The 25874-nt window shown below is 58.5% G+C and overlaps 3 protein-coding genes and 1 long non-coding RNA gene across 9 annotated transcripts in view; 2 read left to right on the top strand and 2 right to left on the bottom strand.

The window, feature by feature from the left end:
* Positions 1–49: 49 nt before the first annotated feature.
* LOC137864930 (deoxyribonuclease-1-like) lies at positions 50–10263 on the bottom strand. 4 transcript variants are annotated; one of them, XM_068699563.1, is made up of 9 exons: positions 9779–10263; positions 8520–8667; positions 8054–8142; positions 7850–7933; positions 7638–7753; positions 7114–7226; positions 6546–6700; positions 6372–6468; positions 5740–6250 (listed from the first exon to the last, which is right to left on the bottom strand). In XM_068699563.1, exons 2-9 carry the CDS (start codon positions 8664–8666, stop codon positions 6197–6199), a joined length of 855 nt encoding a protein of 284 aa, XP_068555664.1. In that variant the 5' UTR covers position 8667; positions 9779–10263; the 3' UTR covers positions 5740–6196. The 4 variants fall into 4 exon arrangements, with proteins under 4 accessions (XP_068555665.1, XP_068555667.1, XP_068555664.1 ...); XM_068699564.1 differs by lacking the exons at positions 5740–6250; positions 6372–6468; positions 6546–6700; ... (4 more) ...; positions 8520–8667; positions 9779–10263 and adding exons at positions 50–208; positions 833–929; positions 1037–1191; ... (3 more) ...; positions 2737–2825; positions 3113–3259; XM_068699566.1 differs by lacking the exons at positions 5740–6250; positions 6372–6468; positions 6546–6700; ... (4 more) ...; positions 8520–8667; positions 9779–10263 and adding exons at positions 50–208; positions 833–929; positions 1037–1191; ... (3 more) ...; positions 2737–2825; positions 3113–3259.
* A 459-nt stretch (positions 10264–10722) lies between these two features.
* INTS15 (integrator complex subunit 15) lies at positions 10723–19975 on the top strand. Of its 2 annotated transcripts, XM_068699554.1 has the most exons (7): positions 10723–10813; positions 10844–11090; positions 11359–11580; positions 12846–13011; positions 14838–15365; positions 17984–18023; positions 19297–19975. In XM_068699554.1, exons 2-7 carry the CDS (start codon positions 10896–10898, stop codon positions 19493–19495), a joined length of 1350 nt encoding a protein of 449 aa, XP_068555655.1. In that variant the 5' UTR covers positions 10723–10813; positions 10844–10895; the 3' UTR covers positions 19496–19975. The 2 variants fall into 2 exon arrangements, with proteins under 2 accessions (XP_068555655.1, XP_068555654.1); XM_068699553.1 differs by having other exon boundaries at positions 10736–11090.
* On the bottom strand, positions 15359–19300 carry LOC137864937 (uncharacterized). The gene is made up of 3 exons (XR_011101692.1): positions 18639–19300; positions 18348–18394; positions 15359–18270 (listed from the first exon to the last, which is right to left on the bottom strand). It is a non-coding gene; the product is annotated as an uncharacterized lncRNA (long non-coding RNA).
* NAA60 (N-alpha-acetyltransferase 60, NatF catalytic subunit) overlaps positions 19532–25874 on the top strand; it is a 19482-nt gene continuing 13139 nt past the window's right edge. Inside the window, exon 1 of one of the 2 annotated variants that reach the window (XM_068699575.1) lies at positions 19532–19801. The gene's annotated coding sequence lies outside the window, so the exon portion shown is untranslated. Of the gene's footprint in view, positions 19802–20289; positions 20445–25874 lie in introns of those variants that run through there. The other variant, XM_068699573.1, reaches the window with a different exon arrangement.

Here is a 25874-nt window from a genome sequence, read left to right as displayed (position 1 = left end):
GGGGGGGCTGTGCTGGGAGCCCCGGGGGCTGGCTGTCAGCCTTCTGCAGACCGTGCTTGGGAGCAGCCCCCGTGCAGGGCTCGTGGATGGGGCTGCAGAGCGCCTTCCTGGGGGTGGTCCTGGGAGCTGGAGCTGGATCGTGGTCTGCAGGAGGAGCTCAAGCCATCAGCTTCACCTCGACGGGGTAGTGGTCGCTGACTGCCAGGGCCTGCAGCAGGGCGAGAGGCAAGGAGGTGTAACGCCAGGGCTGGGTGAGCCCTGATCCCTGGTGGGGCAGCTCTCACCCCTGTGTGAGACCCTTCTGCCTGCTGGCGGGGGACAGGATAACCCCAGTGCTGGAGTCGTGAGGTCCTGCCCTTGCCATGCCCGCTTCTGCCTGTGAAAGGCTATGAAAGTGCTCATCTCTTCACCGCAGGGACAGGCAACAACCCCAGATTCCCCCTCTTGTTTCCACCCGTGGGTCCCCCAGCACCCAGGGCTCCACGTTGGCTGGATGTGGGCGGCTGCTGTGCCCCGGGAGGGCAGTGTGAGGGGCTGTGTGTCTGCTGGTGTCCCCACAGCCTGGCACGGGGCAGGGACAGAGATGCCATAGCCACAGTCACCTTGGGCTGCTGCCGAGGCTGCTTTAAACCCATATTTGAGCTGACACTCAAATGCAGCAACTACCTTACTGCAGCTGGGCTGCCTAATCCTGAGCAAACGCTGGCAGCCCCGCGGTGTCAGGGTGTCTTTGCTGCACCCGGAGCTGCCTGGGGCAACTTGGCTTCACCGCCCCGGGCAGCTCCGAGTGCAGCAAAGACACCCTGAGCCCCAGTTTGTGATCCCCACTCACCTCCTCCTGCTCCAGCTGGAAAGCACGCTGGAAATTGTAAACCGTGGCCGAGTTGGGCACGATGCTCCTCTTCAGCTTGGCACCGCACACCACGATCCTGCGAGGGAGGAACAAGCGGTGGGTGCCGCTCCTGCCCCTGCCGGCGGGGTGGGAGGAACAGGGGGGCCCCAGGGCCACAGGGACCACGGTGGTGGCGGTGCTGACCTGTCGTAGGCACAGTCCGACTTGCCCACGGTGGTGTCGGAGCTGTCGGGGATCAGCCACTTGAAGACATCGCTGGTGCGCAGGCGGATGGAGGCCCAGTCGCCCGGCTTGACGTAGGCGCAGTCGGCGTTGAAGTCCCCCAGGAACACGATGTTCTGCGGGAAGGGGGTACGGGGCTGATGGTGGGGCTGCCTCTGCCCCAAAACCAGCCGTCCCAGCCCCCAAGCTGGCCACCGTGCTCAGCTGGGAGCGGGGACCCGTGCCCAGGGCGCGGTGCTGCCGGGGGTACTCACATCGGTCCCCCACTTGTTGAGCACGGCCAGGTAGACGTCGTAGAGCGCGTCGATCTCGGCGGCAGCATCGTGCGGGGCCGAGTGCAGCGGCACCATCACAAACTCCCCTGCCTCTGCGGGGAGAGGGAGGTGTGAGCCTACATGGCCACAGCCCCACGGGCACCCCCCTGTGCTTCCTGACCCCAATAGGGGCTGGGGACCGTCCCCGCCTTCCCGGCACTCACTGGTGCGGGGCGCTGAGACCCTCAGGATGAAGGGCTCCCGGCTGAAGATGTCCTGCGGGTCCTCGTACTGGTAGGTGTCCACCACCAACACCACGTCCGTCCTGCGGGACCGAGGGGACAGTGACACTGGGGCTTGGCCCTGCTGTGGTGGCTTTGGTGTCCTGAGCCCCAGCAGGGCCATCCTGGCCCCGGTGTCCGTGGCACCCGAGGTGGGACAGCAGCGTGCCCACCCCGTTACCTGTAGATGAAGAGGTACATCTCCTTGTAGTTCTCCCGTCCCAGGGGCCCGCTGATCTCGTAGTCGTACGGGGCTGAGGACACGCTGCAGAGATGCAAAGGACGGGCAGTGACATGGCTGTCACGGTGCTGGCACAGCCCTGGGGTGGCCCTGGCTCTGCTGGCCCCAGGGGCACCGCAGCCGCGCCGTGGGGGGCACCGTGAGCCACCGGCTGCCCCAGCGCCGCGTGGTGACCCCCAGCCGGCCGCGGGCTCCGTCCTCCCCACGCCCCGGCAGGACACGGGGCTGGTCCCTGCCTCCCATTGCTCTGCGGGGATGCTCCCCGTCATCATTTGCATCCTTGTTAAATGAGGTTAATTGGCTGCCTCAGGGCCCGGCGTCACCCTCACTGCCGCGGTGGCTTTGTGGTGATGCCCGAGGGGGGATCGGGGCCGGGCGTACCTGCACAGGGGCCTCCGCCCCGGCCCCAGCCCTCGCCCAGAACTGGGTCCCCTGCATGCCCGTGGCAGCCTGGGCTACCTGCAGCTTTGTGCCCATGGCACAGCCACCTCTCTGCCCCATGGATTTGTCAGGTTTGGCCACGCGGAGCCTCTGGAGAGCCCCGGTCCCACCGCGCACCCTTCGCCCCCACCCCTTCATCCCCAGCCTCGGCTTTGCCCTGCCCTGTTGCATTTTTCAGACCCGGTGTGACAGTTTTAGTTCATTTCCATCTCCTGCATTTGGGCGTGATTTCAGCTTCCACCAGGGTTTTGCACCACTTGCACCTCGTTTCCCCCTGTCTCACCCACAGCGGCTCCGGCACAGTGCCCAGCGAGCTCCAGGCTGTTATTTCACAAAGCTCCAGCATTTTCCCTTATTCCCCTTTCTGCAAACAAACGCCTTGCTTTCCCTGCCTCACGCCAGCATTTTGCTGACGGGTGGCCCCAGCCCCGGCCCTGCTGGTACCTGTTGAGCTGCTCCATGAGCTCGGTGACGGCGCTGAGGTCGGAGTCGCGCACCTCCTGCACCAGCACCACGTCGTAGCGGCGCAGGACCTGCGGGGACAGGAGCGATGGCAATGGCTCGGGGTGCTGGGGTGGTGAGCAGGGACCCCACGGCAGCACTGGGGTGACCCACGCATCCCTCAGTGCCGAGGCAGATGTCCCCAGAGAGGCTCAGGGAGAACACAGCGTGTCCCTGACATGCCCCACATCGCCCTCCACCAAGCCAGGGCATCCCTGGCACGGGGAAGACGCCCAGCCACAGCCATGTCCCTGGCACAGGGGCTGTATTTTGGCTCCATGCACACAGCCCATCCCCGTGCAGCACCAGCAGTACTCACGTTGACGATGACGCCCGCCACGGCCTCATCAGACATCTTGCTGTCACCAAACGCCTGGATGTTGAAGGCACCGATGCGCAGCGTGGCGGTGGCTGGGCACACGAGAGCCACGGCCAGCAGGGACAGTGCCAGCACCGCGGTCCCCATCCTGCTGGGAGGGATGCTGAGCCGCAGGGAAGTAGCGATGGGAGCCAGGGTTTGCTCTGGGCTTGGGAATATGCTTCATATTTGGGGATAGAGTGAAGAAATCCATTTAGGTCCTTCCTATGTGCCACGCCACAGCCCTTGGAGGACTGACACCGCTCCGCTGTGCTCGGCCGGGGCAGAAGAGCTGGATCTGGCCTGGGGCAGCCCGTGCAGCCAGCCCGGGCTGTCTGCTGGGTCACCGGTCCCAGAGGAAGACGAAGCCCGTCCTGCTGCCGTGAATCAGCTGGGAAGCGCCTCTGCCCAGCGCCCGCGAGCCCTGGGATCACCCAGCTCCCAGCTCCCGGCTCTGCTCCCCATGGGGCTGTCCTGCTCTGACTGCACGCTCCCCAGGCTGGTTTGCATCCTCCAGTTTGCTCACGGTCCCCTCTTGCCTCTGCTCTGCTGTTCTGCATCCTTAAACGTGGCCACGGGCCCCCTGCATCCCCTCTGCCCCGGTGCTCCCCAAAGCTGGGAGCTTTCTGCCCTGGAATTGCACCACTCGATGCTCTTGGAAAGCGAAGCAAATCCCAATTCCAGCCATCCCAGTCCCTCCAGTTCCATGGCCAAACCATTGCCCACCCCATGGGGCTGCCCCGGCTCCCAGCCCATCGCGCCACGGCCGCGAGAGGCACCAAGCCCCAGCTCCATCCTTACCTGTGCCAAGCGCGCAGCACCTCTGCCCTCGCGGCGGCAGGAGGGCTGTTTTATTCCCAGTGGAGGTGCTGGGAAAGCAGGATGAGTCGGACACCCCCGTGGGTGTTTTGGCACAGGTTTGGGCTCCTTCCCACGTTGGGAAACCAAAACCTGCACAGGGGCAGGGTGGGGCCGGCGTCAGCGCCTCTGCTCAGTGCCACGGAGGGCACCCGGGGGGAGCGGCGGCGGCGGGGCAGCGGTGGGGCTGGGGGCACGCGGGGCTCAGGGGGGCTCAGGCGGTGCCCAGCTCTCAGTGCTCCTCACCCCAGCATGGTGCCGAGTGGCGGGGCGGGCGGCTGGGGGTGATGGCTTTAATGCAGGTGATTCAGACACGTAATTAGAAGGGACGTGAGGAAATGGCGGGGTTGTTCGGGTCAAGCCAGTTGAGCCATCGGCGCCAGTGCGAGCCTCCGTGCGAGGGGCCAGCTGCGAGCCCCTGCCCCATCAGCCACCCCAAGCAGCCCCGGGACGCGGCGCTGCCCACATCCCACTGGGGAAGCTGCGACATGGCTGGGACCGAGCCCCGGTGCTGGTGCTGGGCTGGCATCCCCAGGAATCCGGGCTTTGGGGCGTGCTGGTGGCGGGGCAGGTGCGTGGCCGGCAGCTGGGGCTGGGGAGGTGACAGTTCCTCATGGTGGGGCTTGCTGGGATCCAGCACACAGCACCGGGCAGCATCCTCCCCACCAGTCATGGGTGAGTCCGGTGTCCTCAAACGCATCCAGGAATTCCTGTAGGATTGCTCAGCTCGGGCTTTCCACCATCCCTGCAGGCAGTGAGTGGCCCAGTTCCTTTGGGAGAAGCATTTCCTCCTCCAGCATCCTCCTCGGAGCCTGGCGCCCCACTGCAGGTGCTGCCGGGACACGCGGGGGCTCTCCAGGTGCCAACCAACCTGGTGGGACCCCCACACCTGCAGGGGGAAGGGTGAGGCCTCGTGCCCAGCCCGGGGGGGTTCCTGCGTCCTGTTCCCCATCGGCAGCACGCACACGGTCACTGCTTCCCCCCACGGGTCAACCCCCCTCGGCCGGGTGTCCCTCTGGGATGGGGCCCGTGCTCCCAGCACACGGAGCTCCCGCGGAACGGGACAAGGTGGCTCTGTGCCAGGAGCACCAAAATCCCTGGAAAGGCACCGAAACCCCCGGGAAGGCACCGCAGCACTGCGCTGGGAGCTGACTCACATCCTCCACCTCCCACCACCGTCACCAGAGCCCATCAGGCACCCTGCGGGCTCCAGCAGGACACGGCCCCATGAGCTGGAGGAAGAGCTGGAGGCATCCCGCGACTCAGCAAGGGGGAGGAATCCCGCCTGGAGCCTCCCAGGCCCTTCCCGACACCCTGCTCTGCTTCTTGCTCAGACAGGAGCTGCTCTTCCCACAGCAGGGAAATTTCCTGGGCTCTCAACAGCAGCAGGGAGGCTCCAGGTCCTGGGAAGCTTCCCGGCTGCAGCCTCCCCATGCCGGGGTTGCCCCATTGCGGGGGGACACCAAGCTCAGGGTGGGGGCTGGAGAGATGGGGGCGAAGCAGCTCAGCACCCCAAGCACCCACCAAGCCCATTGCCATGCTCCGGCTGGGGTTGCTTTGCCAACCATCCTCATGCCCTGGGGTGTGCCCCCAAAACTCGGTTTGGAAACATGGAAATGAGCCCTAAGGGATAGGGGGGAGGGCTCACCTGTGTGTGGGGCTGGGGACACATGTGTTGGGCAGCCCCACAGCACCCAGGAGGGGGAGGTTTGAGTGTTTGTACGTGGGCACGGGCACTTCCAGCTGGGGGAACACAGGCGTGCACACAGGGATGGTGCAAAGGAGACTGGGGGTGCACGGGGTGCACGTGTGCGTGGGGTTGTGTGCATTGCACACGGAGGAGCGTGCACAAGAGGGTTTGCACACGAGGGTGTGCAGCAGGCGTGTGGGAGTGCGTGTGCACGGCGGCACACACACAGGACAGCGTGGGCACGGGGCGTGTGCGCACAGAGGGCACTCGCAGCACCCAGCTGCCCTCTGAGCGAGCAGCCAGAGCGGCACAGGCTGAAAAGAGCAAACATTTAATGAAAGCACCCCACGGCCACGAGACCCCAGGAGGCTGCCTCCTTGCAGGGACAGCGTGCAGCAGATGGAGCAGTCAGGAAGCTTCGTTGAACCTGGCGGCGAGGGACCCCCACGAGGGACACGCGTCTGCGTCACGGCATCCCGCTGACCACCACATGCATCTCAGCGGGATTTCATTGTCACCTCCACAGGGAAATGGTCGCTGACAGCCAAAGCCTGAGTGCAGGGGGAAAACAGAGACGTGGCTTTGCTTTTCCACACCTGGTATTATCGTCATGGCCAGCTGGGGCCCAAACGTTCTGCTCCAATCCCCCGGCTGCCCCGGCCCCTCACTCACATCCTTGTTCTGGATGCGGAAATTCGCCTGGAAGTTGTTGACGGCGGCGGAGTCGGGTTCGACAGCCTGGCGCAGTGCGGAGCCACAGGCAACGATGCTGCCGAGGCACCGTGGGGGTCAGCACCTGCTGGTGCCCCCCCTGGTGCCCCCCGTGCCCACCACCACGGCACCCACCGGTCGTAGGCGCAGTTGGTGCTGCCAACGGTGGTGTCGGCGCTGTCAGGGATGAGCCACTCGCAGGCTTGGAGGTTGCGCAGGCGGATGGAGGGCCACTGAGACGCGGTCACGTAGGAGCAGTCGGCGTTGAAGTCACCCAGGAAGAGGATGTTCTGCGGGGCAAAATGAGGGACGGGGTGGCCCCTTGGATGAGCCCTGCCCACCCCAGGCTGTGCCGAACGTCCCCGGGCTGTGCGCTCAGCGTGGCCGGAGCCAAATCCTTGCAGCATGGCCATTACGGGGCAGCAACGGCTGCCCAAAATCGTGCAGGGCAGCAAGACCCACCTGGCTCTCTGCACTGTGTGGGGGGAAAGCCCCCAGGAAGGGTGTTGGAGCCACCCAGGAGCTGCATCCCCCCTCCCTGCCCAGACACTGTGGGGTGGCACCCGCTCAGATGGGCGCGTGAGGTCTCCCACGGGATGAATCCACCCAAGGACAGCCGCCGGGACATGCCACGGCCCCGGAGCCGTGTCCAAGCCCACCTCGCTGCCCTGGGGGGGGAGCCAGGCTCCCCGGTGCCGCTTACATTGGTTGCCCACTTGTTGATGACGTCCGTGTAGACGTCGGCGAGCGCATCGATCTCCTCCGGCGCGCTGCTGGGCTCCGCGTGCAGGGGCGCTACCACGAACTCCGCCAGCTCTGCCGGAGAGGCAGCAGTCAGCACCCGCAGCCAGAACAGCCCCTGAGCTTTTCTCCTGTCCCTTTAGCAAGCTCCCTTGGTTTGGGGTAGGAGATGGGGGTGGGAGAGAGAGGGGAGCGGGGGAGTGTGTCCTGGGGAGGCGGAGGCAGCAGCACGAGGTGGGAAATGAGAGGCGATGGGAGATGGCAGGCAACGGGAGGTGACAGGAGATGGGACACAGGAGGTGGCATGTGGTGGGAAGCAGCACGCAGTGCCTGCCATGCTGAGCAGGCACCCATGCCCCTGGGGCACCCATGGGTGGGAGAAACCCCCCCAGCAGCAAATGAGCCCCGTGGAGCCCCTGTGCCAGGTGCAGGCAGCCCCAAAGGGCCCGGGGGGGAGCGGTGCCGGGGCTGCCCAGCTCTGCTCACGTGTTGTAGGCGAGGAGAACTTCACGATGAAGGGCTCCCTGCTGAAGACATCGGTCCCGCAGGGCTCGCAGCCGTCATCGTAGTAGTAGCTTCCCAGCACGGAGAGGATGTCTGTCCTGGGGGGACCCAGAGGTGCTCGCCTCCCCTCGGGAGCCGCTGGAGGGGGCAGCAGCCGGCCCTGGTGGCATTCCTCCCCTCCCGCTGGCCCTCACCTGTAGATATAGACGTACTGCTCCTTGTAGCTGTTCCGCCCCAGGGGGATGCTGTCCAGAAAGCTGTAGGGGTACGGCGACGCACTGGGAGCGAGACGTGGGGAGGGTGAGGAGGCTCCTGCTGTGCTGGCACCCACGGGGCTCTGCGCGGCCCCGGCGCAGCCAGAGACAGTGCAGGGTCTGTCCCCGTGCCATCGGGGTCACCTGTTGAGCTGGGCCACCAGATTCCTGACAGAACTCAGGTCGGCGTCCCGCACCTCCTGCACCACGGTGAGGTCGTACTCCGACAGGATCTGGGGGCACAAGCCCGGAGCTGCTCGCCTGCGGTGTGCACCCATGGGTGCCTGGGCTGGGCTGCCCCCTGTACCCCCCAGGCTGCCCCCTGTACCCCAAAACGGGCTGCTCAGAGGGGCCTGGGTGGCAGCGGGCAGCGCCTGGGACTAGAGAGAATGGAGGCAGCCGTGGGCTGGAGACAGGAGTGGAGGAAGAGCAGGTGGGCTGGGGGGATGGAGGCATGGAAATGGGTGCGGGTGGGTGTGCGTGGAGGGACGGAGGCACAGGGAGGTGCAGCATGGACAGGGATCTACAGAAAGCCAGTGTCTGCCAGCCCCAGGCTGCATCCCCGGGACTGGAGCACAGCCACAACGGCTCCTCTCCCCCCGGCACTCACAGAGACGATGAAGTCTGCGATGGTCTGGTTGGACATCTTGCTGTCCCCAAACGCCCTGATGTTGAACGCGCTGATCCTCAGCGCTGCGGCCCCGTGCAGCAGCAGAGCCGCAGCCAGCAGCGGCAGCAGCAGCTTCGAGGCCACCATCCTGCGTGAGGGGCAGGGGTGAGCTCAGCCTGCCCGGCCGGGAGGGGAATTTGGCACAGACGAGGGTGGCTGGGCTATTCCCAGTGGCCCTACTGGTTTCGCTGGGAGGCATCCATTTTCCAGTGAACCACCGGGAGCCCTTCCAAGCACCCAGCTGCAGCCTCAAGCTGTTTCCCTCTTTGGGTCGCTGAGGTGTGCGTGCACACAGCCACCATCACACAGGGCTTCGTGGGCTTCCCCCCCTCCCCGTGACCCTGGACACCAAAGTCCCTTGGCTTGTGCCTCTCCCAGGTCTATGCCAGGCACCCAAAAGACCCCACAGCAGCTGTGCTGGGACACAGCAAGGGCTGGACACCCCCGGCACCCCTGCACGTGTCCTCCCACACCTGGAGCGCTCTTCCCTGGGGTGGGCAAGGGTCCCCCCGCACCCAACGCTGCTCTGCCAGCTGCTGCCCCCAAGCACCGCCGCTGCCCCAACCTCGCTCCGAGGCAGCAGAGCTGCTCCAGCCCACAGGGAAAGGCGTTTGGGAAGCATTTCCCACAGCGCTGAGCTCCCCGGGGTAATGTTTTACCACATCCTGCCCGGATGATGGGATCTGAACCCTGGCCAAACCCACGCACCCCGAGCACCCAGCACCGCTGGGACCAGCGTTGCCCTCGGTGTCTGTGCCTGATAATGAGCCTGCTGATAAGAGCAGGAAATACGGCCAGCTTCAGGGCACCCCAGGCTTGTGTTCGCAGCTGGGGCAGCCGGTCTAGTAGAAGCTCTCCCCTTCGCCCACTTCCATCCCTGCTACAACTGCAAAGGCTAAAATCTGTAATGCCCCAAATCCTGGTGATGCTACAACCTGGCAGTGCCACCGCCAGCCCAAACCCCTGCCAGTCCTCCCTGCTCCTGTGGCACCCATCCACCTCCGTAGGCTCCCAGGCAATGCCCAGGCACCCACAGGTGCCCATATGGGTGCACAGGCAGACGCTTGGGTGATGCTGATGACCTGCACCAGGGATCAGACCCCGAGCAGCATCCCATAAAGATAACCTAACAATAACCTGAGCTGCGGAGAGTGAGTGCAGAGATGCGATCCCCGGGAGGGACGGGGAGCCTGACGTACCTTTGGTGCCGTCCTTGGTCTCTGGAAAGGGAAGGAGGAGCTGCACCTGCATTTATGGGGAGGAACACGCTCGCTTTGCCAAAGAGTCGCCCAGCCAATACGTGTGCAAGGCCTCAGGCTCTATATGGCATTTTTTTTCACAGAAACAAAGGTCTGTTCAGTGGAAAATTAAAAAGCAACTCTTTCAGCCAGTGCCAGCACCGGTATCTCCAGCCCCAGGTCCAGAGAAAGGCCAAGAATAGGTCTGAATCGATAAAAACACTGAGAGCCATCTGCGAGGTGTAAATAAACCCCACACAGACAGTGCCAACTGCGAGGTGCTGGGCACGGGGCCGCTCCCACCACTCCTGCTGGAGGAGAAACACCACAGCGGGCACGGCCTTTTGGGCTTTGTCTGAAAACGCCTTTATTTCACCCACACCACCCCGTGCCCGACAGTTCGAGGAGCTGGAATGGGGCACACGGGCCATGGCTGGGCCCATCCAGCACCCACAGCGGGGCTCCGAGCCCCCCACAGCCCCATGGGCAGCGTCACCCACGGGACACAAGGACGGGGGGTGCCTGGGGGCCCCGAAATGAGGCGAGGGAATGAGGCGAGAGCGTGATGGTGATGGTGATGGGTCCCTGACCCCAAACCCTCCCCATGGCGTTGTCCCCATCCCAGTGGCAGTGTCCCCAAGGGCTGGTGCTGAGGTGACACTTTTGGGGTAGCACAGCACCGAGACCCCTGCTGGCCTGGGGGGGGCCCAGGGTGGCTGTGGGGCTGTCACCGCCCCCTCACCCTGCCCTGCCCGTTGGCCTTGCCCCGCTGCCGGCCTCCAGCCGCAGCTGCCGCCCTCCCACGGGGCCTCCCCCCCCTCCTTGGGGGCCGGCATTATTGTGCCCCCCCCCCCATATCAGGGCCAGCAGAGGGCGGCCGCGTTCGGGCTCTTTTTGGCCGCCGCGCGGAGCCGTAGCGCCCGCCCGCTCTGCGCTCAGGGAGGCCGGGCCGAGCCAGGCCAGGCCGCACCGGGCCGTACAGGGCCGAACCGGGCCGTACAGGGCCATACAGGGCCATATCGGGCCATACAGGGCCATACAGGGCCATATCGGGCCGTACAGGGCCGGGCAGGCCGCCATGAGCGACATCCGTCACTCTCTGCTGCGGCGGGACGCGCTGAGCGCCGCCAAGGAGGTGCTGTACCACCTCGACATCTACTTCAGCAGCCAGCTGCAGAGCGCGCCCCTGCCCCCCCTGGTCGACAAGGGCCCGGCCGAGCTGCTGGAGGAGTTCCTCTTCCAGGTCCCCAAGGAGCGGGGCGTCCCCCCCAAGGTGGGCCCCGGGTGTTTTAATCCCCCCCTGAGGGTGGCTCGGTGCAGGGCAGGCTGCCCCCTGTGTGTGTATATGGGGGGGGTGCTCGGGGCTGTGGGTGTGGGGATGTTTTGGGTGCCCCCATGGGGGGGCTGGGGGTGTGTGGTGGGCCCTGGGGGGTGGGTTTGTAACCCAGCTCTTGGCCCCCCTCATCCTTTTCCCCAGAGCGGCTCCCCCTCCTCCAAAAGCCCCAGGTGTATTTCACGTCTTTGCTCTTGTTTCCTTTCAGAGGCTGAACTCGCTGCAGGAACTCCAGCTCCTCGAGATCATGTGCAATTATTTCCAGGAGCAGACCAAGGACTCGGTTCGGCAGCTCATTTTCTCGTCTCTCTTCAGCCCTCAAGGGAACAAAGCGGATGACAACAGGATGGCTTTGCTGGGGAAACTGGTGTCCATGGCGGTGGCTGTGTGCAGGGTTCCCGTCCTGGAGTGTGCCGCCTTCTGGCTGCAGGTGCGGTTCCTGTGCAGACAAGGCAGGAGGGAGCGTGCCACACAGGCAGCGGGCGTGCTTCGTGCCACCTAACGGCTGGTGGCAGCTGGCTGCAGTCGGTGGCACATCCGTGGCAGTGTTAGCTGAAGCAACAGCTGCGTGCTGTGGCCACATTCACACCACGTCTGTGCTCCTGTCCGTTCCTTTGCTCTGGCACGGGGTAGAGTTTTTGCTGATCTGTTTATGTGCTGCACTGGCTGAAGAAATTTTTCTTTTACTGTCAGTGAAAGTGTTGATTTTTTGTGGCACTTATCCCCCTCCTCTCCAGCAAGTCGGAAGGGGCAGTGGAGGGTTTGAGCAGTGCTGGGAAGAGGACAAGGGCAGATCACAGTCACATTGCATGAAGGAGCAGACTGGAGTTTAGGAGATAAGCTGCACCCAACGTGCAAGTTCTGGCATGGCAAAAGAGGCAAATCTGCTTCTTGAGACTTGTGTCAGAAGTGCCTGAGTCTGTCTTCTGTGGGTGAGGTACCTCAGGGATCTCTTACGCCCCTGTGAAGGATGCCCCCTCCTTCCCTGCTGATATTCCCCCCTGCAGACTGTCAGAAGTGCCTCTGTGTTCCTGCTGCCTCCGTGGGAGGTGCAGAAGTCGCCTGCTTGTAGAGGGGGATGAGCAGAAAGGCTGCGCTGAGAGAGAAGGGTGCTGGAGGGGAGGCTGTTACTGCTCCTGTGGCGTCTTTGTTCTTCCCGTCTGTTGGGCCCTGGGGAAGGAGGAGGGGATGTGCCCTGGGCAGCAGAGACAGGCACAGGGGTTGGTTGGTTTGTTTTGAAGAATGCAGCTCTTAAGTTGCACGGAATTGTCAATGTGAGGAATGTCAGGTGTAACTGGTAGGTTTCTGAACCAGCTGCTCTGCTGCTGAAGTAGTTGAACTACAGCACATTGTTGCTGAGCTGGTGAAAAATTCTTCTAAGTGAGAATGTTGATATAAGAGGTTTTATTTTTAAATTATGGGTATTGTAAACATGGAATATCACCGTCTATGTTAATATCCTGACACAGTAATTTTATTCCTGTCTGTGAGTGGTTCTTTTATACGCAGAGATTGAGCGAGAGCACGAGAGCGCTTTCATTTTGGGGAAAGTGGAAACACGAACGTGGCAACAGCAAAGTGGCTGGATGATGTGGGCGGGCACAGTGTTTGGGCAAGGTGGACTCCAAATCAGCTCTGTGGAACCTCCCGTGCTCTGCTCTGGGCTGCTCTCATGGTTTGCTCTCGTCCCCGCAGCGAACCCCCGCCGTGTACTGCGTGAGGCTGGCCCGAGCCTTGGTGGATGACTACTGCAACTTGGTGCCGGGCTCCATCCAAACGCTGAAACAGATCTTCAGTGCCAGCCCTCGCTTCTGCTGCCAGTTCATTACGGCGGTCACAGCTCTCTACGACCTCTCTTCAGGTAAATATTTCTAGGCTGTCTTACAAGGAGGTGTGGTGTAACGCAACGCAGATTAACTGTTGCAAGCAAATTAACGACTTAAATTCTAAACACGCTCGTTAGGAGAGAATTGCTGCCAGCAGCAGCTCAGGGGTGTGATGGGGGTGTGACATCTGTCACTGGGGTGAGGACAAAGCAACCCCTCAGTGGCTGAAGGGAGAGTAATAGGGAAGCAGCCAAGCAACGCCTGACACAAAGGGCAGCGTCACCACACAGGGCAAAGGACAGGGGGCCCTCGCTGACTGAGCAGTGCTAGGAGTGCTGCCTGACCCACCTGGGCAGCTTTTCCTCCTCATTGTGCTATCCAGCAGGTGGGCTCGGGCCTGGCTCTTAACCGAGTTCCTCCCAAAAAGGGGGAAGACACAGACTGTGGATGCTTCCAGGCTGGAGCAGGGTTTCTGTTGAGCAGTGGTAAGAAACAGAATTGACAGCCTGCTTCCAGAGCTCTCTTCAAGTATGTGAGTGCGCTTGACCTGTTGATATGCCCCATCTCATGTTGATGCTGCTCAGAGACTGGAAACATTCATATGACTAAAATAAGATTGAGTTAGCTTAGTCAGTGAGAGAGAACTTGTGGGAGGCCAAGGATAACCACACACTAAATGCCAACATCACGTATCATCCAAAAACAGCAAATGCTATTTGTTATGGATAAAGGACGTATTTTTCAGTCTTCTCCAGATAAACAGCTTGGCATTAGTGAAAAAGAGGTGCAGGCTTAAGCTTTTTTTTTTTTTTTGAGTATTTGGTAGAGCTTGCAGTATGTTATTCCTCAGTATTTTATTTTATGCAGCCACGTGAAGTCTCATCCAGCTTTAAAAGACCTATCAGAAAGAAAATAGTTACAGGAAGTATGTTTTTTGTTTTTTTTTTTTTTTTTTTTTTTACCTTTACCTTTGTTTATTTGAGGTGATAAAAGGAAGCTTATTTTTCAAAGAGTAGTCTCCACCATGTTGTGAGGACAGGGTTTGATTGCACAACCAGCAGCCTGTATGACACCCAGAAGTCTCAGAAGCTAGGAAGTACCAACTCGGGATCTGGGGCTTATTAGTAATGAGGTAGTTCAAATGATTTGTCCTATAAGTCATTTTCAGCCGAGACCTGATGAGATAATTCAGTGTTGAGTCAGCTTGCACCGAGAGCACATCACTCAGTCCTGCATCCTGCCACTGTCACAGGGTGACACGCAATCACCGTGAATGCCTCTGTTGTCTGTAATCCAGCTTCAACTCGTGGCCACCTTTCGCTTCTTAGTTGAAGCTATGTAACCTTTAAATCCTTCACCTATTGTGTGGTACTGTTGTTCTAAGTTTTTCCACAAGACAAGCTTGTTTAGGTAAGTCAGAAAGGGAATTAGCTGAACCGTTGGGGTGAGGAGAAGGAAATACCAAGGAGTTTTTCTTGTCTTCTCTCCCATTGTGCTTCCTGTGGCAAGGGATGAATGGAGACTAAGTTTAGGAAGAGAGTAAGCAGATGACAGGTGGGAGAAAAAGGAAGAAAAAAAAAAAAAAAGAGGAGCTTTGCTGTGAAAGGGGTTAAACATTGGCATTTGGAGGCGTTTTCAAAATAGGTGAAGAAGCTGAAGTTGACAGGAGTGTGGTTGTGTCTCCCAGGGACAAAAGAGCATCTTTTTTTAAACAAACACACAAAAAAAAGCAGACGTGGGGAGGTTCTGAAACTGTAATTGTGACACTGCAGGAAATGTGTGTGGGAGAGATTAGTAAGAGTGCTGTCCCGTGCTTCAGTGCAAGGCTGTGCTTACTGAGCAATATCTTTCCTGTCTGCAGATGATCTCATCCCTCCCTCAGAACTGCTCGAGCTGATTGTTTCCTGGATCTTCGAAGACCCCCGCCTGATCCTGATCACCTTCCTAAACACTCCTATTGCAGCCAACCTGCCCATAGGGTTTTTAGAGCTCACCCCGCTGACTGGGCTGATCCGTTGGTGCGTGAAGGCCCCGTTGGCTTACAAAAGGAAGCAGAAAGCCTCTCTCTCAAATGGACACCCCAACACCAAGATGGCCATGGACTCGGCTGAAGGGGACGATGGAGATTGCCATCAGCTGTATTCAAAACTGCATCTAACCGTCCTGCAGGTTCTTATGATGCTTCAGGGGCACTTAACAGAGAAGAACCTCTACGGGCGCCTGGGGCTGGTACCCTTTGACCACGTGGTTCCGCTTGTTGAGGAAATTAACAGGCTGTCTGATGAACTCAACCCTCTCAATGCATCCAAAGAGATTGAACTGGCCCTGGACAGGCTGGCTCAGGCTTTGCAAGTGGCCATGGCATCGGGAGCGCTCCTGTGCACTCGAGGTAAGTTGTTGAGGGGGCTGCCAAAGACCCTGATGTTGGATTCTTTCAACATGTGGGTGTCATGGTAGGGAGTTTTGGGGTGGAGGGAACCAAGATCAACACATTTTTAGCAGCAGTAGCAGCCAGCTGCTCGTAGGAAACGATGTTAGAGTGTGGTGCAGGAAATATTTTGAGAAGAATAACAAGATGGGGAGTAAGGAAAAAAAGTAATCGATGTAATTAACCTGTCTGTTGTCTTGCAGAGCTGGAGAATTGATCTTCTACCTAGCATGCAGAATGCTGGATATATCTGGGTGTCTGGCTTGGGGCCAAACTGAGCATATTCAGAGCTCCCACACAAGTGTGAGCTGTGTGGTTGGTACCAGAACACAGAGAGAAAGGTTGCCTTGCCTGCGCTGACCCTCAGTAGGTCAGACGTAACAGCAGTTACCTGGCTGGGAACTGCTGTGGCTCCCAGCTGGCCTGAGTCGTGGGGCCTGCTGTGGCTGTTTGCGAGGGTCCTGCATCCTCTCCTCAACTCTCCCTGCCTTGGGAAACAATTCCAGGAGCAGCCACTGGGGAGCAGAGAGCAGATGTGTCACATGGGACCACGGCACCTGTCCCAGTGTGCACACTACAAGCCTGATTTCTTTTTTTGTCAGCTTTTCAAACTTGCTTTGAAACGTGAAAGGTGATGCCCAGGAGCCAGAGGAGTCTGCTCCGAGTTGCCTTGCACGGTGCAGGCCTTCAGCAGCGCTGTGCTGGGCTGCCTGGGGCAGAGTTCTGGCCCGAAACCAGAGGCAGCAGAGAACTGTTAGGATACGTAAGCCCAGGCATGCTGTTAGGTGCACTCAGTCTGCGTTTCTGTGTGTTAAAACCGTCTGGGCTAGCTCATAACCGGCTCCGGGAGTCGAGTCACGTGTATATCGTCGTATGTACAGCAGGAAGAAAGTACTGAAAGCATTTCTTGTGCTGGAAGCCTGTGACTGACTGCAATGTCTAGTTCCCATACAGGCGTGTAGCAGAGCGGTGTGAGCCTGAGCAGTGTGAAATCCTCCACTGATGCCCAGTCATGCGGTGCTGCACCAGTGTCTGTCAAATGTCACTGCTGCAGCAGGGCGACGAGGCAGTGTTGGCTCTGCGTTTGGGACTGCTGCTTGCCCTGGCTGAGAGCACAAGCAGAGCTTGCTCCTGGCTGCCTCAAGTTACTTTCCAGGACAGCTCTGTTCCTCCTAAACAGTCTGGGGCCAGGAATTGCTTGTAGCTGTATAAAAGCACTGTTACATTGCTTTTCACTTTGTCTTCTCCAAGTTTGCCTGCTGGACAAGAGACCATGAAACAGATAGACCATGAGGTACATGCATTAGACAAGAAATTAGAAAATAAAAACTGTTTATGTGGAGCTTCTGGGCCTTCAGTTCTCCTGTAATAAGGCTGTATTATGGTCTGTCTTGAACTTACTGAAGAAGCCTAACGTGGCTTTCGTCTGTCCTTCCTGTTTCCAGAAACAGTTCTTTCTGAAAGACCTGTGGAGACAAAAAAAAAAAAAAAAAAAAAAAAGGAAGTGCCTCAGTACAACACAGAGCCCCCCAGACGTACTGTTTTCTTGAAGCGGCGCTGAAAACAGGGGGTGGCTTCTTGGTGCAGTGAGAGGGCCTGGAGTTCCCTGAGAGCCCGGACATTTAGCACAGGCTCCCAGCCATGGAGAGCAGCCCTGCCAAAGCAGGTGCCTGAGGCTTTGACCCTGGCTGAAGCAGTGCTTTTGTGTCACGTCTCAGTGTTCTTCTTCCTAACCTTCTGGAGAGTAATGTTGGGTGTAGTAAGAGAAGGCAGAAAAGTGGAGTCTTTGGAGTAAATGGCTGTTCTCAGCTCTGCTGCTCCCTAGCGAGTCACTCAGCACTTCCTGAGTGCTTGTTTTATTGTATTTTTAAGTGGAAAGTGAGGTAGTTCAGTATAAGCTGCAGCTGAAACACCCGTTAGTTCAGGGTTTTAGGGGTATGTTTTGATGTGTTTTGCCTTTGCCCCGATCCATTTGCCATCATGAAAGCCACATTCACCGAGCAGCGTCACACCTCGCGTTAACTTAGTTACTTATTGATGGAGCTGTGTTCCCGTGGCTAGATCGCTTGGATATTGTGCTGATGGTCAGCTCTTTTGTTGTGCTGGGAGGCCTGCAGCATCTCAGGTGTCTCGGGGCAGAGGAAGCGGTGGCTGTAAGCGCAGGGAGCTGGGACCTGTCCTCTCTCTTGGCAGCAGCTCTGTGTTGGGACCGGCAGCGGCCGCAGTCAGGATGTGTGGAGCCAGGCAGGGCTGCGCTTTGCCAGCTGCACATCCTGTGCTGATGCTTGGTCTGCCCTGAAACGAGGTTGTGTTTGCCACATGGTCGCGTGGGTTAAATGCAGAACCTACAGGGGATGGTGAAGTGTGAAAAGCTGAGCTAATCTCAGCAAAAAAATGGGGTAAAACTGGTGAGGTGGAGAAACGTCTCTTCTAGGAAGGTTACTGGCCTGAGAACAGGATTCTGGATCTGTGGATCACTGGAGTCTTTTCACTAATCTTCCTTTAGAAAGGAGAGTGGAGGGCTAAATTGCTCTAATTGCTGCTTTATCCTCATTGTTATATCTTGTGTTCTCTTTCAGATGACTTGAGAACTGTGTGCTCCAGGCTACCACATAACAAGTAAGAGATTTTCTCTAGCTGTGTTTGTTGTGACACATATTCCAAGATGCATACTTGAGGGCTGTTGAGACGAAATCTCCTCTAAAAATTTGTGTTCACTTCCTGGAAGTTGGCCTTGATTCAGACACTTTATTCAGACTTTATTCAGTGAGGATAAAGGTCATGGTTTATTTTCCCCTTGCAAGCTGGACTCTGGTCTCGAGGAGACTTCCGTGATTCTAACCATACAGGTGATCTTGCCCAGCCTCTGTCAGAACAAATGGACAGGAAAAATGAAATTACAGTGTGGGACCTGTCTCATCCCCAGCTCCATACTGATTTTACCTGAGCCTAAGCTGCTCCCAACCTGATGTTTCATGTTCTGTTAACACCTGAGGGTTAAAGAAAAAGGAAGGTTACTCAAAAACAGCATTGCTGCCTTTAGAGAAACTGACAGATCTCATTTCTGCTAGAAGCAGTTTTTTTTTTTTTTTTTTTTTTTTAATAAAACACCTTCAGCAGAAAGTGAGGCCCACTTGAATGAGGAATAGTTACAAAGTAAAAATGAGCCAGAAAGGATTGTATAGTGGCTTATAAAGGGACTTTAAAGGGGAAAAATACTCAGCAGACACCTACCTGAGAACAGAGACTTATCTTCATCACTCTGTGGCTCCTGCTTTTGTTTCTATGTTTTTAAACACCCGTGCAGATCAAGTTCCTAATGCAGAAGTAAATAACGTTGATATGGCCACAAATGAGCAGTGGTTGAAACCACCGGGTCTCTCAAAACCTGAATTTCTGCATGATCAGAAACACGGTGTGCAGTGAGCTCTCGCCCCTTCCAGCTCCTCCAGTGGGAGCGAGCAGGGCCACTGCTGAGGCACGAGGTGCACGGAGACCTGGGCTTTCCACACGGGGTCCTGACCAGCAGCAAAAACTGCCCTGGGCTTGGGAAGGAAGGTGGAAGTTGAAGTTGGGGGGTTGGAAGGTTTGTTGTGTGCCCAGGCAGGTAGCTCAGAGCATCTGTGCTTAGGGTAGGTGGCCCCAGAGCTTGGTGTTGCTCCTGCCAGGGAGTCCTCCTAGCTGGTGGTCACTGAGCAAAGTGCAACTAGATATAAAAGGGAAGAAAAAAAAGAAAAAAGCATCTGCTGGAAGCTGTAAAGAGCATAATCAGTGTCCTCTTGCCTGCGAGCAGTGCTGCATGGTGATGAATTGTCTGCAGAGCCCTTGTGGGCAGGGGAGAGCCCCTCCACCAGCCTGCCGATAACTCCCCTGTCTGCATTTCCTTCTGCAGCCTGCTCCAGCTGGTGATTTCGGGTCCCGTACAGCAACCAACCCACGGAGCCCTGCCGCCGGGATTTTACCCTCACATCCACACTCCTCCTCTGGGCTACCCCGCGCACCCCGCACTGCCTGCGCACCCGGCGCTCCCGGCTCACCCCGTGCAAACCTTCCTCCCGGGGATGACGTTCCCGTACCGGCCCATCCGCTAGGAGCCGCGGCGGCGGGAGGTAGCCAGGTTCCCTCCGTTGGGGGGAAGCCTCACAGAGGAAACCAAACGTCTCAGGACCCACATTTCCCTCTTTGACCGAAAGCTGGGCCATGCCTGCGCGCGGGCTCGGCCCTGGGGGCGTAGAGCAGACTGTAGCCGGGTAGGTTGCGGGTCGCAGCCGCTTCCACTGCGGGATGCGGACGGCCTGGACAAGAAGAGCGGGGAGGAGAAGACAAGGGACTGGAGAAGGTGGAAATCTTCTGGCTCCGCGGTGTTTCAGCCATCGCCCTCGCTGCGTTTCCTCACGGTGCGGCCCGGGGGTGAAAGCCGTGGGGTCCCCCAGCGGGGTGCCCCAGCCCGGCCGTTCCTCCATCGAGATTTGTACCGGGAGCCCCGGGGGCCGTGTGGGGCCGGTGTTGGCCCCGGCAGCACGGGGCAGGGCCCGGCGCTGCCCCATTAAAGGAAGCGGGCGAGGAACCGAGGGGCCGCGGGCGGTGTCGGTGTCGCTTTCTTCACAGCGGGGCTCGGAGGGTCCTGGGGGGGCGGGAAACGGGGGAAGGGGACGCGTCCCGGGTGGCTGTAGCGGCACGGGGAGCCCCCGGGGGCTGCGTGGGGCTGAGCGGGGCGCGGCCGGCACCGGGGGGGGGGGAGGGAGCCCTGAGGGGGTCCCGGTACCGGGAGGGGGGGGGGGGGGGCTGGGGGGGGTGCGGGGCCCGCCCGCTGCGTGCCGCGCCTGCGCCTGACGGGGCGGCGGCAGCCAATGGGGCCGCGCGTTGTTGCGCGGTGCCCGCGGAAGAGCAGCGGCCGCCGGTGGGTGCCCGCCGCGGGCCCGGCCTCAGCCGCCGCCTCCTCCTCCTCCTCCTCCTCCTCCTCCTCCTCCTGCTCTCGCCATGCGCTGAGCGCCCGGTGCCGCCCCCCCCCGCCTGCAGCGCGCCCCGCGCCCCCCCGAGGTGAGCGGCACCCGGCCGGGACCCCCGGTCTGTGTGTGGGGGGGGGGGTGCGGGAGGGAGCGGCGGGCCCAGCCGCGGGGCCTCGCCTCAGGCGGGCCGGGCGCGAGGAGCTCGGGGCCCGGCTCCCCGCTGGTGGCTGCGCGGGGCTGTCAGAGGGCCCCGCCGCTGCCCGCATCCCTGTGCTGCGATGCGAGGTGCGCGGGGCGCTGGGCACACACCGGGCCTGGGTTTTCCATCGCTATCATCAGCACAAACGGGGAGCCTTTGCCTTTCTCCAGCTCCCGTTCCTGGTACCTGCCACCCTCCGGGCTGCTCTGCCGTTGTGTCCGTCCTGTGGCACCGGGGGCTGCCCGCAGCTATGGGCAGCTTCGGGTTGGGTTGTCCCGAGAGCCCGTGCCCTGCCCCGAAGTACCACCAGAGGTTGATGCACGGCTGTTCATCCGCTCTCCCATCTCGGTTTATGAACGTTTTATAGCTGGGAGTGCCCTTTCGTTAAGATTTCATGCTGGATTTATTTCCTTTCTCAGTGTGCTCTCCCTTTCACCCCCGTGACTTCTTTTCTTTAAAAGCTTTTAAAGAGAATACTTCTGGTAACGTTTTGGGAATACCAGCACCCGGGTTTTGTTTCCTTTTTGTTGTTGTTTTGTTTGTTTTCTTTTTTTAAATAAGCCACTTGAGTGTATGAATAAGCTGTAAGAGATTTCTAAGAAGTGATGATATTTTAAATGCAAATAAGAATAATATAATAATAACTAAGACTCGCAGTGTGCAGTGACTGGAGTACGGCCTGCCTTCACTTGCAAGAGGACACTGGGGCAGCCTCACGCTCCTCGCTGCAATGCTGGGGAGTGCCCAGCACCAGGATACTACAGGAGGTGGTTTTAATGCGTAGGGCAGAAAAGCAGCTCTGCTACGTCTCGGAAATTGGTGCTTTAATTACTCGTTACGTGCCTGGCAGCAGTAAAGGAACGTGCCCTGTCCTGCCACACCGTGTTGTTCTCTGAACCCGCTGTCATTATCTCAGCTGGTTGCTTGGTGTGTGCACAGCCAGGTGCCTTCACGTGTCTGAGTAATGGGCAAGGAGCAGAGAAACTGCTGGTCTAGGGACGCTCTCTTAAAACAGAGGGGTTTCCTAGCCCAGGGGGGTGTCACCGCATCTCCTGGTGCCAAGGCTGGCCTCGGATGGTGTGAAACCCTGGGGGAGCTGCGGGTGGAAATCAGGAGACCAGTCCTTTGTAGCTGGAAGCTTAGCGAGCCTTCAGCTCACCACGTGTATTTATTTGCTGGAGTACTTCCCTGCCTGGTGCTGTTTCTTCCCCAGGAAGGATGATCTTTACGTGCACAGGGGCAGCTTTTAGTGGTGTTGGGCACCGTGGTCCGACAGGGCTCTGCTGGGTGCCTGTGTGGGAGCCCAGGAGCCTTCCTCCTCCTCCTCCTCTTTTCCTCCGCTCTGCCCCGGCTGCTCCCAGCACCATGAAGTGGGCAGGAGCTGGAGAAACCCCTGCAGGGGGCTGCTGGCCCTCCCAAGAGCGTGGGTGTGGGTACCTGGCAGGGTGTGGGGCAGGGGAACTCCCCTGGCAGCGCCTCGCGGAGCCGATCCTGAAACCATCACAGCTCTGCTCTCCTTGTGCTCGCTGCTGGCTGCGGGTGGCACAAAGAGTTTCGTGTCTCGCACCGCCTGCTCCCACCCACGCTCTCCTCCCAGCAGAGAGGTAGAGCTGGAGCTGGTCAGCTTTCCAGCCTTAGCTGAAAATGCTGGAAGTTTTTTTTCCTCACACTGGAAAACGCTGAGGAAGAAGAAGAAAAGCAGCTTTTAAGTACAAGATCACAGAGAAGAACAAATTTAGGGAGTTTGTCTGCCAGCTAGGGAAGGAATATCTTTTTCAACCCCTACGAAGTTCGTTGTTAGTGTCTCCTGTGCTGGTGTAGGCAGTGACTGGGTTTTGCTGACAGCATGGTAATGAGGACAGCGGCTGGGAAATGGAGGCAGGCTCGAAATTCCCTCTCCCCGTGTTTGCACTCCGCTAGGCTGATTTTCTGGCTTTTTTAGTCACTACGTACATCTTGTGTGGAGCTGTTTATGCTAAGCCTGAAATGGCAGCGGGCCCGCGTGTGTGAGGAGCCGCCTGGGGTTCCTCGTGTTCCGGAGGAGCAGCTGCCTGCTGGAACCGTGCCGTGCTCCGCGTGTGCGAGGCGTGGGGTCTCCTCTCCCGAGCTTCTTGCTGCAAACGAGCTTCTGTTGTGACCCTTCGGCTGTAGCTCCCTGCAGTGCTGCTGCCACAAAGCAGATTTTCTCTGCCGCGTCTTACCAGGGAGAGATTTACCAGCAGAACCCTCTTAGCGGTTCTTGCTCGCCATTCCCCAGAGGAATGGCTCTATCTGGGGCAGCGGGAAGCTGTTCCTTTTGCAGTGTGCTTCAGGGATGCGCTACGTGGGTACTGGCTCGCGTGAAATCTGCAGCTTCAGTGCCACAGCCTGAGCTGCAGGGTCAGGGAGCAGCCCAGAAGGCGAGCGGGAGGCTCGTGTTTGTTCTGCGGGAAGGCTGACGGAGCAGACCTCGGGAGCACAGAGGACCGGGGATACGGATATAAAAGGATTTCCCTAACAGTGAGTGCTCTCATTTCAGGTAACTGCTGCTTGCTGCGCAGCTAGCACGACGTTTTGCCTTCTCCTCTCTTAACAGACTCTTTTGCAGTCTGTGTCAAATTCGGGTCCTGCTCGGCAGGAGGCTCAGGCAGACAGAAATCTTTCGTTTTTGCGGGGAGCCTGAGGGCTCGCTGGCACAGCTGGCTTCTCTAAAACCAAGGCTGCCCTCTGGTCTCCGTGGTGCTGAGATAACCACAGCTTTCTGTCCAAGACATTCTTGCTGGCTTGTTGTTTCCTGAGGCAGGTGGGGTCTGTGTGCTGGGTGCTGGGCTGACGGCCTGAATTGGAGACATGACAGCCCAGGGGGTTTGCAGGGAAAGCTAACTGGGATCAGCTCTGTGCACAGGAGGAGGTTGCTGCTAAAGGAGCCGAAATGAGAAGCACCAAGTCTTGAGCTGGTGCGTGCAGCCGAGTCACAAGGTGTCTGCGAAGAGCTTTCGGGCTTGCTGTGTTTAGTTCTGGCAGAAACTAAAGAAAAATGTAACACCAAGATCCAAAGGAGTCACGGACTCCCGTGGCATGACGTTATCACAGCATCAGAGCCTGCTCCAGCCAGATGATGATATTACTTTCAGACCGAGGCATAAAATCCACAGTTTTGTCCTACTTTTCCCATTAAAACAGCCTTGTTTGCTTCTGCTAATTTAGGCAAGTAAGTGCTGGCAGTTCTGGGGAACAACCCCATAGGATGTGAAGGACATGAGAGAGGAGGTGACATTTCCACCGTGCTACCTGACTGAGCACTGAGCTCCAATGCTTTGCCTAACGTGCTGGGAGCGAGGAGAGCCACATCTCCTGCAGCTCCCTCATCGCTCGTCCTCAGCGAGCCTGAACATGGTTCCTGGAGGGAGCAGGAGCACGAGGTGAGAGCTCCAAGTGGTGACTGCCCAGGGGCCGTGCCCACGCTGGGATCCCAGCAGGAGCGGTGGTGGCAGTGGAGGCAGCATGTTTAATTCCCAGGGTTTTCAGTCTGAAGGCATGGGTGTGCTGCGGGGGCACACAGCTGGGGGCTTTTTTTTTTTCCTGCCAGACGCAGAAATGTCTGCAGCAAGCTCTTACTGCCTGAGGTTGATCTCTTCCCAAAGCAGGAACAGAAGAGATCCACGTGGTGGGCACACTGCAGTGTTTTCCTCACCTTGCCTAGTTGGTAATCAGAGACGTAGCACTGGTAAGCGTTAATAGGTCCCAGAGAGCCAATTTCAAGGCTGAAAATAGTTTTTATTCACACACTCCTGTATTTCTCAAATGTTTCGCTGTGGCTAGAAGGCAGAGCCCCTGAAAAATCTGCAGGGGCTCCTCCTGTAGCCCCTTGTCAGCGTGTCCTGTAGGTGCTAGGGGAGCAGGGCTGTCCTCGGGTGCCCTCTGCACGTGGCGAGAGGAGCCGTCCCGTGGTGCTGGGCGACCTGACCCAGGCTGGGTCGAGCCTGGTGCCCTCCAGAGGGGCCTTCCAACCTTTTTTTTAATTATTATTCTTTGAGCAGATGAAGCAGGAGCTAGGTATCAAACCAAATACTTTATTTTTTTTCAAATGTTGGTTCCTCTTGCTTTGTTAAAGTTGACTTAAGTCCTAGAAGCAGCTCTTTGACATTCTTGGTAATGAATTCATCATCTCTTCCAATCCGACCACGGTTCCGTTGTATTAAATAAAAGGAGCTGAGTTACAGGGGTATCTGGGTGGAACGCTCCCTGCGAGACCAGTAACCTAAAAACGCAGCCAGCTTAAAATGAAATGCAGAAGGGAAATCTTTACTTCTTTGCTGGAATTAGACCTTTGGCTGCTTCAGACTGAATGGTTTAATGGAAACCAAATCCCCTGTGCCAGATGGTGCGGGGCAGAGAGACGGAGCCCCCGAGCTCCCGAGTCCAGGTCTGGTTTGGGCGCTGCGGTGCTCGGCCGCAGCTCGCATGCTCCTGCCCTGCATTTTGAGCAGCTCTTGCGATTTCACCCAGGCTTTGCCACCTCCTGTTTGTTTGCAAGCGAGGGAGGATGCCAGATGTCCCTAAACACTTTGTGTTCTGTTTCCCTGGAAGGCTCATTGCTGGGCCCTGGGGGCTGTCCACGCAGTCCCAAATGAGGGTTTGCTGCCCTTACTGGGGCGGCACCTCCAGGGCAAGGAGATCCAGCCCTGCCTTTCCAGGCAGGGAAATCCAGCTCTGGTCTGCTGCTGCACACGTGTCTGCAGCGTAAATTTTTTATTTGGGATTTTCACGAGCTTATCTGGATAGAAGTGGAAGTCCAAGTAAAAATCACAAAAATGGCATCTTAAGGTTTTTTGTTGTTCAAATCCAAGCCATGTGTGCGGGATGCATGAGGCAGAATCAGTGTTAAAGCTTGTCCCATAGTGCTGAACAGGGGAAATCTTAACGTGTTGGATCGCCTGGCCAGGCTTTGAAGGCGTGGAGCTGCTTGAGGGATTTTCAAAAGCATTTAAGCAGCTTTTTGCCGAATTTGAGTAAGCATCGAGCTTTATCTTGCGTTTGAGCTCCCTGTTGAATTTGGAGCGCTGATTCTAAGCTAAACTCAAAATGAGATCTGCTCCTGCACGGTGGGAGCTGGAGGTGCTGGTGGTGCAAATAGGTCGGTGCCCACACACCCCTCGGAGCGCTGGGTGGGCGCTGGTAGCTCGGGGGTCCTGCCCGTCCCCTGGGCTGCTGCTGGAAGCTGAAGGCTCCGCTGCTTTTTGGACAGAGGTGTGAAATGCTGACCTTATTAAAAGCTAGGACTTACCGATGCCAAATGTGCATGACATTGTTTTTAAGTAGTAGCTTTGGATCTTACACTCT

This window comes from Anas acuta, chromosome 15 (assembly GCF_963932015.1).
Source record: "Anas acuta chromosome 15, bAnaAcu1.1, whole genome shotgun sequence".
NCBI classification, from domain to species: Eukaryota; Metazoa; Chordata; class Aves; order Anseriformes; family Anatidae; genus Anas; species Anas acuta.
The sequence above is the reverse complement of the archived record's forward strand: the minus strand, read 5'-3'. Positions and strand labels throughout refer to the sequence as shown.

What these genes read in the sequence shown, in the direction of transcription:
- LOC137864930 (XM_068699562.1), bottom strand. Translation starts at nt 8,666, where the DNA reads ATGGTGGCCTCGAAGCTGCTGCTGCCGCTGCTGGCTGCGGCTCTGCTG. An exon ending in TCGCAGACTTCATCGTCTCT is followed by an intron (nt 8,143 to 8,519) that starts GTGAGTGCCGGG and finishes TTGTGCCCCCAG; the next exon opens with ATCCTGTCGGAGTACGACCT. An exon ending in GTTCTCCTCGCCTACAACAC is followed by an intron (nt 7,227 to 7,637) that starts GTGAGCAGAGCT and finishes CCTCTCCGGCAG; the next exon opens with AGCTGGCGGAGTTCGTGGTA.
- INTS15 (XM_068699554.1), top strand. Translation starts at nt 10,896, where the DNA reads ATGAGCGACATCCGTCACTCTCTGCTGCGGCGGGACGCGCTGAGCGCC. An exon ending in TCTCTACGACCTCTCTTCAG is followed by an intron (nt 13,012 to 14,837) that starts GTAAATATTTCT and finishes TCCTGTCTGCAG; the next exon opens with ATGATCTCATCCCTCCCTCA. An exon ending in TCCAGGCTACCACATAACAA is followed by an intron (nt 18,024 to 19,296) that starts GTAAGAGATTTT and finishes TTCCTTCTGCAG; the next exon opens with CCTGCTCCAGCTGGTGATTT.